The sequence below is a fragment of the Bactrocera neohumeralis genome, unplaced genomic scaffold (assembly GCF_024586455.1).
Source record: "Bactrocera neohumeralis isolate Rockhampton unplaced genomic scaffold, APGP_CSIRO_Bneo_wtdbg2-racon-allhic-juicebox.fasta_v2 ctg5156, whole genome shotgun sequence".
Taxonomy (NCBI): domain Eukaryota; kingdom Metazoa; phylum Arthropoda; class Insecta; order Diptera; family Tephritidae; genus Bactrocera; species Bactrocera neohumeralis.
The window spans coordinates 1-12,361 of record NW_026092117.1 but is presented as its reverse complement, the minus strand read 5'-3'; the positions used below and the strand labels follow the sequence as shown (position 1 = coordinate 12,361).

General features: G+C 56.5%; 1 protein-coding gene across 1 annotated transcript; it reads right to left on the bottom strand.

The window, feature by feature from the left end:
- Window positions 1-933: 933 nt before the first annotated feature.
- On the bottom strand, window positions 934-6,740 carry LOC126767289 (tubulin alpha chain-like). Its single transcript, XM_050484845.1, is given in 3 exon segments — window positions 934-1,055; window positions 5,494-6,652; window positions 6,654-6,740. Coding segments are annotated over 3 exon segments (1,356 nt in total). The 5' UTR covers window positions 6,729-6,740.
- Window positions 6,741-12,361: the final 5,621 nt, after the last annotated feature.

The window sequence follows — 12,361 nt, the reverse complement described above, 5'->3', positions numbered from 1 at the left end:
AATCGCCAGGTCGTCGACTTACGCAGCTACCAGCGCGCCTGAAAAACCGGCGTGGTACTTGGGCGATACGGTGCGACAGCCAGGAACGGATGAACTACGCGAAGTATGGTGGGACGTGTACACGGATCTGAACCGCGAACAGTGGCTTGTGCGGTCCCCAGACAGAAAAAGGCACACAAAGGCGTATCCACTCCAGCCGCGTCGCGCCGGGGAGCATAGGTCGAGCCTTCGATCTCCGTGAAGTGCTCCGGCGTGTGCCTCACACTGGCGCAGGGAGAAAGTATGTCTGCCGCTGAGATACCCTGGAGGCAGATAGCCAGCACTCGCTCGAGAACGCTAAAGGGAGAAAGAGAAAAAAAGAGGGAGAGAGAAAGAAAAATGGGTGGTTGCAATGGTACGAGCGATAACGAGAGCACTGTAGCGCGCCGCACGTAGACGCGGTGGAAGCAACGGAGCGCAGCGCCTTCTCCAGAGGCATCCGCGAGCGAGTGCGTGCACGTGTGTGACGCGAGTAAAGAGCTACCGCGAATGCACGGTCTCCTCTAATGTTTAGTGCTGTCACGGTGGTCTTTAGTTTTTGTCACAGGGCATGCATGCAGTGAGAAACATCGTGGATGGTACACAAAAAAAAAAAAAGGCTGAATGAAAAGAAGGGGATGGGCATGGAAAGGGCAACTCCACGCACGAAGAGGAAAACCTGGTAAACCAGAAGAAAAAAAACCACGACGCTAGTAGCATCACCCGCCCACCTGTTAGTCAAAGAGAACGGGATATCTTTTCGATGCTCACGCCGCTCCGTGGAATGCGTGTGCGGGTGTGCGGAAAAAAAAAAAAAGAGAAATGAACGGTCATCTAGATACAGGAGAAAGGAGGAAAGGGACGGTGCAGGGGCGACGGCGTCGCACGCAGTGCGGGGAAAAAAGGGAAAGAAGCTTAGTACTCCTCAACATCTTCCTCGCCTTCGCCATCGGCGCCCTCAGCACCAACCTCTTCGTAATCCTTCTCAAGAGCTGCAAGGTCTTCGCGGGTTTCAGAGAACTCTCCTTCTTCCATACCTTCGCCAACATACCAATGTGTGTATGAGCCAATTCTGGCTAGCTATGGGATCAGAGGCCTGACGGCCACGTCCTCCATGCCTGGAAAAAACAGAAAGTAAAGGTCGGTGAGGGATGTGCTGGAGGAGGGTCGAGAGCTCACCGGTTAGGGTCGAGCCTCAAGTCCCCGGTGCGGGGGCAGGAACATTAGGGCGTGCTCTATTATCTGTCTGAGCCAGCTGGGGGCCGTTGCCCATAATCCCGTAATATGTTGCCAAGAGGGGGGAGTGGGTTCTGAGAACGAACAGGTGCAGTACAGCTCCTCCGTGAGCAGCGACAATCCTGCGCTTGCAGCATGGGCACCACCACTTTTGCCCTTCGGCGTGCAAAAACGCGTCTGTCCCTAAAGATGGCCAGAGCCCGGTGCGGAGGTTCAGGATCAGTGTCGCTTGGTTGGTCCTGAGGGTGGGCGGGGGCAGGCGTTTTGCGTTGGGAACCCAGGTATCTATCTGTGGACGAGCCCGCTTGTGAAAGTGGTTCGGTCGGCAAGGAGTTGCGCGACCAGGGGTCCCTGAGATTCGGAGACGGCCAGACGGGCTGCATCAACGTGCCACGGTGTGGCAGTTCGTACGTTGCGCTGCGCCGCTAGCTTAGCCGCGTCGTCTACCAAATCTCCTCTCGGATCTCCACAGTGTGAGAAACAGTGCACAATCACGATTCGGCTGACCTGTTCCGCGAGGGTTGTTAGCCGTCGCCAGAACTGAGGAGCGAGGGGGCCGAAGGTGTTGGGCCCGCGACCGACGTGCTCAATCCAGCTGAGAGAGTCGGAGCAAATGAGCACTGCTGTCTATTCCATGTGACGGTGCGCCGCATCTGGCGCTGTCACCTCAATCAAGCTGTCCAACAACGTCCATGCGGCGTATACCTCCGCGGTATAGCTGCAGGCGTGTGGAGGGGCGGGCTGTTTCTGGTCATCGAAATACCGTCGATGACAGATCCCGGCAGAAATATTAAGGCTGCTCCGCCGGCCCAGTCCACAGTGTTTCCGTTCTCGTCCTCCCTTTGGACGCTCCCGTCGCACCAGCCCTCGTATACGTTGTATTCCGAGAGAAGAGCATAGGCGCACTGTCGGGTTAGCTGATTGGCCTTCAGCTTTGCTGCTTCCGAAGCTGGGTGTTTCAGCCGCTGTGCTGGGAGGAGACAGATCCTGTCCAGTACTGGCTGGGGGGGGTTGCGACGGGGGAGGACGGGAAGGAGTGGGAGTGGGGCGGCATCCGTACTCGAGAAGAGCAGGGGGTGGCCGAAGGCAGCTGCCGGGTCTATGTACTGTTCGGCTATTGAGACAGCATCAAGGGACTTGTGTGAACGACGCACGTTGGCAAAGAGAGGATCGATGGCAATCGGGAGGACGTGTCGGTGGTGATTCCAGCAAACAGCCTGCCGAGTGATCATCATCTCCATGCTGGGACAGCCCATTTCTATCAGGGCGTCCGCATTTCCCGCAGAGCGGACAATTCTCCCCATGCGTTTCACAATCAGGTTCCAGGTGGTCTCCAGATGTCGTATCTGTTGTGGCGTAAGCCGTTTGAACAGTAACGGGGTTCCAAAGAGCATGCCCTGTGACACGCCCAGGCCGAGACAACGGCCTGCGTGGGCGTGAAGGGACCGGCGCACAGGTTCGACTCGTGTGAGGAAGGTGTGGCCGTAGTTGCGAAGCGATTCAACGTGGGCGGAGTAACTCAGGCGAAAGTCAATGAGGACGCCTAGGTATTTATGTGTTGCTCCTATCGTAGGATAAAAGTGAAGCTCCCGCGGCTCTCCGGCTGCGTCTATGGCCCGTGAGCCAATGCAGAATAGTGCGGGTATGTGGCCTCCGGCGTACGCCGGATTAGACACCCGTATCGGAGGTGGAGTCTTCTCTGATGTCCCTCGCTTCACAACTCCTTTCTGGTTAAGGTAGTGCATGAGTCCCTGATTTCGTCCAGTGACCCACTGGAACAAGGATTTGGGGAGAGGATCATGCCGTTGTCATGACACCACGTCGCGACAAAACTAACCAGGTGGGTCATGCGTAGGTGTATGGAGTCCGCATCTAGTCCGCCGACTAGAAGCGTAAAGTCGTCCACGTAAGCGGCAACAAGCGCATATGTGTTAAGGCGGAAGAAGCCGCTCTGTATGTAAGCGTGCGTTTTGGCCACTAGGTCGTCCAAAAAACAGAGAACAGTAACGGTCCGAGAACTGATCCCTGCGGCACGCCTGCTTCAAGGAGGGCGTGTTCTGAGTATCGACCGGCAACGAAGGTGCGGGCCGTGCGCTTGTAAAGCCACGAACGGATGAACCTCGTCAGATAGGCTGGAACCTCGAAACGCTCCAGGGCGGCGAAGAGGAGGTGTGGCACCCGGCAGAAGGCGTCGGACAGGTCGATGTAGGCCAACAGCGTCTTGCCGTATCGCTGATGTTCGAATTGGGTTTCCTCGGGACCTTTTTCGCTGAACGCGATGTCATCTATGTGGTGCGCGGTGCCCAGGACGCTTGCAAGCGCGTCCAGGGGCGCCCATCGCGGCCTCGTCATGGCTCGGAGGGCTGCGATGTCCGCTGGAGTGGGGACCGTGAGCGGAGATCCAGGATTGCCCGGCTGAGGGTCTCGCGGGAGGCTCGCGTCGCTTCCTCGTGGTAGAGGCGGTAGCGAGCGAGTTCCTGCTCGAGGGACCTCAGCTGGGAGACCCGCTTTGCGTAGTCCTCCTGAGCTTCCAGGCAAGTGCGGACAGAATCGGCCAGCCACTTTTGGTGCGTGGCGGCGTTCATGTGACGCTGGAGCTCAGAGACAACAGTAGTGGAGTACCGACATTTCGGCGCGCGGCACCAGTAGAGAGTACCATGATGGTTGAGAAGAATGCTCGCGACACCGACGGAGTGCGCGCATCTTCTCTTCATAGTACTGCTCTAGCAGTGCGCTGCCGGCATTACGACATAAGCCCATAGGCTTTATGTCAATGTAAGGGTGACGTCCCTTCTACTCTGGGGAGGTCGGCCTGGAGCGTTTCAGCCGAGGGTGGAGTGCTCCACGGTGGCGCTGTGAGTCCCCAGGGAAGGGGGGGGTAAGTGCCACAACGGGCATCATCCTCTCGGTCAAACTGCACCGCCTGGAAGGCGCTTGTACCACTGTCGAATCTCAGCGAACGGAAGATTCGCGTCGGCGCTACCGGATCAGTCTCGTGCATGGGAAGCCATGGCCCAAGGCACCGACGATGATGATGATGATGACGACGATGATGATGATGCGTGTCGTGGCGTGTGTGTGCCCGGTGAGACGCATAATCGTCGCCTCCGGGACGCGCCCTCCGCAGCGAGTCGCGCCGCGCTGCTCCCTTTTTTCAGCGACGGCAGAGCTGCTCCTGGATTCACTGCCTTGATCCCCCATCGAACGCGCGCTCACCGCCTTGGGAAGTGGGAGCGGCAAAAGGCACACGCCAGCATCGCACGGAGAGATTCACGAGCGAAGAGAACTCGGTCACCGCTGACGTCATGGCTGTCCAGGCGAGCTGGGGCACGTGGGGGTGCCGACGGAAGGCGGGCGGTAGAGCACCGTGCCCGCCATATGGTGTTCACCTCTATTCGCTCGAGCAGCCCGACCGGGCATGCCGGCGGGCGCGCGGTCTGAGGCACTCTTCGAGAGGATAGAGGAAGGTACGCCAGCAGGGGGGGGGGCATTCCGGATTGATCGCTAACGTATCCCACACCCCGCTAGAATGCAACCGCAAAACGCTAAAGGGAGGAAAGAGAAAAAAAAGGAGAGGGAAAGGAGACGGATGGTTGCATAGATGTGGGCGGTGGCGAGGGCATTGAAGTGGACAGCGGAGCGCAGCGCCTCCTCCAAGGCATCCGCAAGTGAGTGCGCGCACGTACGGACGAGAGTGAGGAGCTACCGCGAATGCACGGTCCCCTCTAGTGTTTAGTGCTGTCATGGTGGTCTTTGGTTTTGTCGCAGGGGCATGCATGCAGTGAGAGACATCCGGGTGGTACATTAAAAAAAAAAACTGAATGAAAAAAAGGGATGGGTTTGGAAAAGGCAACTCCACGCACGAAGAGGAAAAACCTGGTAAACCAGAAGAAAAAAACCACGACGCTAGTGGCATCACCGACCCATTGTTAAGCCAGAACAACTGGTATCCGTTTCGATGCTCACGCCGCTCCGTGGAATGTGTGTGCGGGTGTGGGAAAAGAAAGGGAAAAAAAGTTAAGGAAGTGAAGGTCATCTAGATACAGGAGAAAGGAGGAAAGGGGCGGTGCAGGGGCGACAGCGTCGCACGCAGTGCGGGGAAAGAGTGAAAGAAGCTTAGTACTCCTCAACATCTTCCTCACCTTCGCCATCGGCGCCCTCAGCACCAACCTCTTCGTAATCCTTCTCGAGGGCAGCAAGATCTTCGCGAGGCTTCAGAGAACTCGCCCTCCTCCATACCCTCACCAACGTACCAGTGAACAAACGCTCGCTTGGAATACATGAGATCGAACTTGTGATCGATGCGCGCGAACACCTCGGCGATCGCGGTGCTGTTCGCAATCATGCAGCACGCGCGCTGCACCTTGGCGAGGTCGCCGCCGGGCACGACGGTCGGGGGCTGGTAGTTGATGCCAACCTTGAAACCGGTGGGGCACCAGTCGCAGAAGGAGATGGAGCGCTTCGTCTTGATGGAGGCGATGCTGGCGTTCACGTCCTTGGGCACGACGTCGCCGCGGTACATGAGGCAGCACGACATGTACTTGCCGTGGCGGGGGTCGCAGCGGGTGAGGGCGCCGGCGGGCTCGAAGACGGCGTTGGTGATCTCGGCGACGGAGAGCTGCTCGTGGTAGGCCTTCTCGGCGGAGATGACGGGGGCGTAGCTCGTGAGCACGAAGTGGATGCGCGGGTAGGGCACCAGGTTGGTCTGGAACTCGGTCAGGTCGACGTTGAGCGCGCCGTCGAAGCGGAGGGAGGCGGTGAGGGAGGACACGACCTGCGCGATGATGCGGTTCACGTTCGTGTACGTCGGGCGCTCGATGTCGAGGCTGCGACGGGTCAGGTCGTAGACGGCCTCATTGTCCAGCATGGTGGCGACGTCGGTGTGCTCGAGCAGGGAGTGCGTGGAGAGCACGCTGTTGTACGGCTCGACGACGGCGGTGGAGATCTGGGGGGACGGGTACACGGTGTAGCCGAGCTTGGACTTCTTGCCGTAGTCGACGGAGAGGCGCTCGAGCAGCAGCGCGCCGAGGCCGGAGCCCGTGCCGCCACCGACGGCGTGGAAGACCATGAAGCCCTGCAGGCCGGTGCAGTTGTCCGCCAGCTTGCGGATGCGGTCGAGCGCGAGGTCGACGATCTCCTTGCCGATGGTGTAGTGCCCGCGCGCGTAGTTGTTCGCGGCGTCCTCCTTGCCGGACACGAGCTGCTCGGGGTGGAACAGCTGGCGGTAGGTGCCGGTGCGGATCTCGTCGACGACGGTCGGCTCGAGGTCCAGGAAGATGGCGCGCGGAACGTGCTTGCCAGAGCCCGTCTCGGAGAAGAACGTGTTGAACGCGTCATCCTCGACGCCAATCGTCTTGTCAGAGGGCATAGAACCGTCCGGTTGGATGCCATGTGCTCTAAACAAAAAGTTCCCAGCAAGCATTGCCAACCTGGCAACCGGCCTGGCCAATGTGGATGCAGATAGCCTCACGCATGGTGGAAAGGTGTTTTAAGGAGTGGGTTTTTAGGGGTTTGAGGGGAAAAGAAGGCGAAAAAAGAGCGAAAGAAGACTAATTATGGGGGGTTCAGTAAGGTTCAGTAAGGTTCAGTAAGGTTCAGTAGGGTTCAAGAAGGTTCAAGACGGAGAGAAGAAAGAGTAAAAGAGTGTATTATGTGCAAATAAACATCGGCATTCGTCCAACAAGCTTTGTTCGTCATGAACGTCACGTTCGCGACACGCATTGGCACGTCGCTATCGTCATGAGCCCTCCGTAACCAGGCATAGGGTCGTGGAGTGTGTAGTGCAGATTGTGGTGGTGCTTTTGCTTCGTGTTCGTCAGTAGAAAAAAAAAAAAACGCACGATCCGTGAACGGATCGATAAGCAAAAAAAAAAAAAAAATCGAATTATCATCATCATCGCTTGAAGAAGAACGAGCAGGTATAGATCCGTTGCGCAGGACCTGCGCGAGACCGCGGAGGGGGACGGATAAAAAAGAAAGCAAACAGGCCCCCGCGGGCCCTTTAACAAGAGTCGCGCTAGCGAAGTGGCGGCAGTAGACTCGCTCGTTTCACGAAGAGTGCAATCTCTTTGACAATCTCATCGTACGAGTTCAAGCGGGAACAAATGCCTCATCCGCGGAGACAACTGGTTGCGCGCCGTGTTCAATGCGTGTCATGGTGTCCGGTGGGCCGCGGACAATGAGCGTCGCAATGCCGCGGAGCTTTTTCAGGTCGTCGTCTCGCCCGGGCGACCGCTGAGTCGCCCACATTTGTCGCATAAAACCGTCTCTCTGACACTCTGCTGCCCGCTCGAGCAACATGTTCGCACGAGTGGCCGCTTCTTTTTCATCGAGTTCGTAGAGACCAGTGTAGCGTTTCGCGTCGCGCACCTTGAAAGCAACGAGGTCCTCCCGAGACTGGCTGCTGGGGCCGCGGTCGAGGAAAAGAAAGTGAGCGCTGAAGGACTCGAGGCTTCACGCGTGGACCGCCGCTATGCGAGTAAAAGATGGTCAGGCTGAGGATGCGCTCCAGCTGCTGGATAGCCATGCGGACTGCACAAGGGAAAAGGGAAAGAAAAAAAAAAAGGAAAAAGAGGAGATCATCCCGCCCATGCTCCCGCCCGCTATGTGTTCTAGGCAACGCAAAAAAAAAAAGGACGCTCGCTGCCACAAACACATCACGCAACAAATGGTACGGTTGAACAGAAACGTAGTTTAACTAAACGAAAAAAGAAAAAGACGAAAAACAACAGTCTTTTGTAAGAGGAGGGATGCACAGAACGGCAGCGCCTTGTCCACAAATCTGCTCGTTTCCTTTCCTTCTGTACTTTTTTTTTTTTTTAGAGAGAGGGAGAAAGTGGAGTGGAGAAAGAAGCGGCCACGATGCTGTGCTTCGAAGTATGATCGGTGTTGCTGTTAGTTGCTACTGGCGTGGTCTGTGCCGTCCCTCTGCGTGTGGATCATAAAGTTGTCCGCTGGTCAAATAGTCACATCGGTGGAAAAAGACAAAGAGAGGCATGAAGTGACAACAGTCCCCCCCGCCTTTCCTCTCTCCATCCCTTCCCTCACGCGACGTGACAGTGGCAATGAGGGAGAGAGAGTGTGTGGGGAAGAGGAACATGGAAGCAGTGTGTGCTAGAGGGGAAGAAAAAAAAAGAAGAAACTGTATGGGAAGGTTTTGTCGTTTTTTGAGATGTTTTACAAAATTACATCGTTGGTGTGACTTGTGTTCACCTTCCTTCATTCATGTGTGTGGGGACATGAGAAAAAAAAAAAGAAAAAAGAGAGCGAGAAAAAGAAAAGGAACAACCGCATCGCTCTTCCACAAAGAATGTCCACAATGCGGCACGCTCTTTGTCCTTTACCGTCCATGCCGGGCGACAAGGAGGAGGAGGAAGGGAAGAAAGAGATTAATTTGTCTTTCTCCTTCTCTAAGAGAGAAAAAAAGGTGATAATCAAAACAACGAAAGAGCATCCACGCAGATGTTGCCGTTGCACTTGCCAACATCCAGAGAAACAGGTGAAGAGGAAAAGAGAGAAAAGAGAGAGATAGTGAAGCGTTTGTGTAGGGAGAGGAAGGGGGATGTACAACCGCGGGCAATACTGAAAAGCGCAAAGTAAGCAAAAGATTTTTTTAAAAAATGAGGTCCAAGGAGTCGCCGAGAGAGAAAAAGAAAAAAAAAAGAGAGTAGAGCAAACATGAAGCTGCAGCAAGACGGGCAAAGCTCCCGACAGAGTAGCAAAACAAACCGTAGAAAAAAAGCAAAGAGAAAGCGGGGGTCACCGAAAACTCAAGAGGTGAATGGAGTGAAAGAAAGAGAGAGAGAGAGAGAGAGAATCGTCTCTCTTTCTCTCCTCCTTTCCCCTTCCTCCCTCCCCTTTTCTCCAAAAAGACACCGTGTCTTTGGCACGCGTGATGCAAAAGTATGCACATATCAGCTCCACGAAATGGTGGCACACAGGTTCACTATGAAGAGGGAAAGAGAAAAGGAAGGAAAAGGAAGAAGAGGAGGAGAAAGAACAGCAAAAAGAAAAAGGGAAAGGCTCTCTATAAGGGTTGCGTCGTGCCGTACTGATTGTAATAGTTCTGTTGTTGGCCGTAGGCTTGGTTCGCAGGAGGCGTGCCGTACGAGTTCGGTGGAGCCGCCCGGTGTAGTTGCTGTAGTACACCGGTTGATTCGGTGTCTGCTGGTTGGCGTTATTATAGTAGCCCTGCTGTTGAGGGACGCTATTATTGTACGGTGGCGCCGACTGCTGCCCATTTTGGTAATAGTAGTTGTTGTTCGTCGAGTTGGCCGGCGGCTTCGGCGGCTTTGAGGCGTTGTTTTCGGCGGCGGCGGCAGCAGCGGAGGCGCAGCAGCAAGCAGTGCAGCACGCGCAGGCGGCGCAGCAGGCGAGACACAGCAGTCCTCTCCATCACCAAACTTCTTCTCCGTGATGTAGTACAGTGTGAGCTCCTCTTGGCCCTCGCCATCCTTCAGCAGGTCCTGCAGCGTCGCGTTGTCGGGGAGGACGGTGTAGGTGGCGGTCTCGCCGTCGCCCTCCGCCACAAAGAGATGCACATCGCTGCCCCGTGGCGTCTTCTTCTTCGCGGGTCCGCGTGCGCGACCGTCACCCGAGCCCACCACGACGGCGCCTTGCTGGCCTCGCCGCCCCGCAGCAGCAGCGCCGCCAGCTGCCCCGCACCTCGTGCACCGGACGGCCCAGCGGCACGGCCGCCACGCAGGTCTTGCCGCTGCAGCCGACGCACGGCTGCAGCGCCACCCGCACCGTCCGCTGCGCCTCCGGGACGTACAGCGCGGCGCCCATCTCACCGCCCTCCGCCAACAGCGGGTTCACCATCGAGGAGGAGGAGGGAGAAGAGAAAGAGTCCATTAACAGGAAGAGAGAAGAGTGAAACAGAAAGAGAGGTGGGGGAGCAAAGGAAAAAGAGAACGGCAATCAAACGCAGCAGAGGGGAGAACGCTTTTCTGCCGATGGCCTGAACTGCGTGTAACCAGCCAACCGTTCTTCCCAAGAACAGAATGGTTTTGCAACGATGCGGTGACTACTGGGGAAAGCGTCAGAATGACAAAAGGGGCTACAACGGCGACGGCGCTGAAATCGTTCAACGCAGGTAAAAGTCAGAAAGAGAAGGTAAGAGGTTCACGAGCACACCCACATAATCAAAAGTCAAAGGTAATGGCGAACAAATGAAAGAGTAAATCAATAAGAAAAAATAAAGCTGAAAAGGGAATTGGTTGCGGAACAAGACCAAATCGTCAACGAAATGGCGGTGGTGGGAAAAATGATAAAGACAGTCAGAGACTACAACGGCGATAAATGGGTAAAGTGAGAAAGCGAGAGAAAGCAAAGGTTGTAGAGGTTGACAGAGCATCTATGTGTGTGTGTGCATCAAGGAGCACCAAGCACGGCACTGCGCTGTGTCTCGGTTTCAGTCCCACCCTCCTCACTCGAGTTGTTTGTGAAAGCGGCGGAGAAAAGGCGGTGAAGCCATTACCTTGCTTTCTCCTTTCAGTCTGTTTGTGCCCTGTAGGAGCAGTCAACACACACACACACACACACACACACACACACCGGAGGGGGGGAGTATCCCCCAGTCGAGGCCATTCAACGGGCACCGGGATATGAAAGAAAATGGTCCTTAGTGTTTTCCCAGTGGAGCAGGTCTACTTGGTCAGAGCGCATAAGAATGTACAAAGCGTACTTGCTTTCCAATTCCCCATAAAGCCGGCCTCGCATCGTTGCGTGCGCGCTTCATTGGGGTACTGGTCGGTCGCCACGGCGATCGTCGCGAGGCCCGCCTGGAGCGCGCACGTGGCGTGTGCCTTAGCCCTCTTGTGTCGCTGCAGGCGTGTTGGGGGTGTAATGCACGCGGGGCACGTGATTTGTGCAAAATCGTAGTGCTTTGATGAGGACTCCGTGATGAGCCTGCGCGCCGGTCCTTTTGCTACATGGACGGAGTACTTCCTCCGAGTCAGCTCGAGTGCTCCTCGTGGCGGTGCCCCTTAAGTGCACGGGCCACTCTTCCTGCGGTGGCGGCAAACTGCACCGCCTGGGAGGCCTTGCCACTGTCGAATCACAGCGAACGGAAGATTCGCATCGGCGCGCCCATCATCTCGTGCATGGGAGGACGCCCAAGCACCGACGATGATGATGATGATGATGATGATGCGTGTCGTGGCGTGTGTGTGCCCGGTGAGACGCATAATCGTCGCCTCCGGAACGCGCCCTCCGCAGCGAGTCGTCGCCGCCTGCTCCCTTTTCTTCAGCGACGGCAGAGCTGCTCCTGGATTCACTGCCTTGATCCCCCATCGAACGCGCGCTCTCACCGCCTTGGGAAGTGGGAGCGACAAAAGGCACACGCCAGCATCGCACGGAGAGATTCACGAGCGAAGAGGGGCTCGCCGTCCCCGCACCGCTGACGTCATGGCTGTCCAGGCAAACTGGGGCACGTGGGGGTGCCGACGGAAGGCGGGCTGTAGAGCACCGTGCCCGCATATGGTGTTCACCTCGATTCGCTCGAGCAGCCCGACCGGGCATGCCGGCGGGCGCGCGTCTGAGGCACCCTTCGAGATGATGGATGAAGGTACACCAGCAGGGGAGGGGAGGCATTTCCATTGATCGCTAACGTATCCCACACCCCGCTAGAATGCAACCGCAAAACGCTAAAGGGAGGAAGAGAAAAAAAGGGAGAGGGAAAGGAGACGGATGGTTGCATAGGTGTGGGCGGTAGCGAGGGCATTGAAGTGGACAGCCGGTAGGCACCGCGGAAGCAACGGAGCGCAGCGCCTCCTCCGAAGGCATCCGCAAGTGAGTGCGCGCACGTACGGACGAGAGTGAGGAGCTACCGCGAATGCACGGTCGTCATGGTGGTCTTTGGTTTTGTCGCTGGGGCATGCATGCAGCGTGAGGACATCCAGGGTGGAAAAAAAAAAAAGGAACTGAATGAAGAGAAGGAGATGGGCATGGAAAGGGCAACTCCACGCACGAAGTGGAAAAACCTGGTAAACCAGAAGAAAAAACCACGACGCTGGTAGAATCGCCCGCCCACCTGTTAATCAAAGAGAACGGGATATCTTTTCGATGCTCACGCCGCTCCGTGGAATGCGTGTGCGGGTGTGGTGAA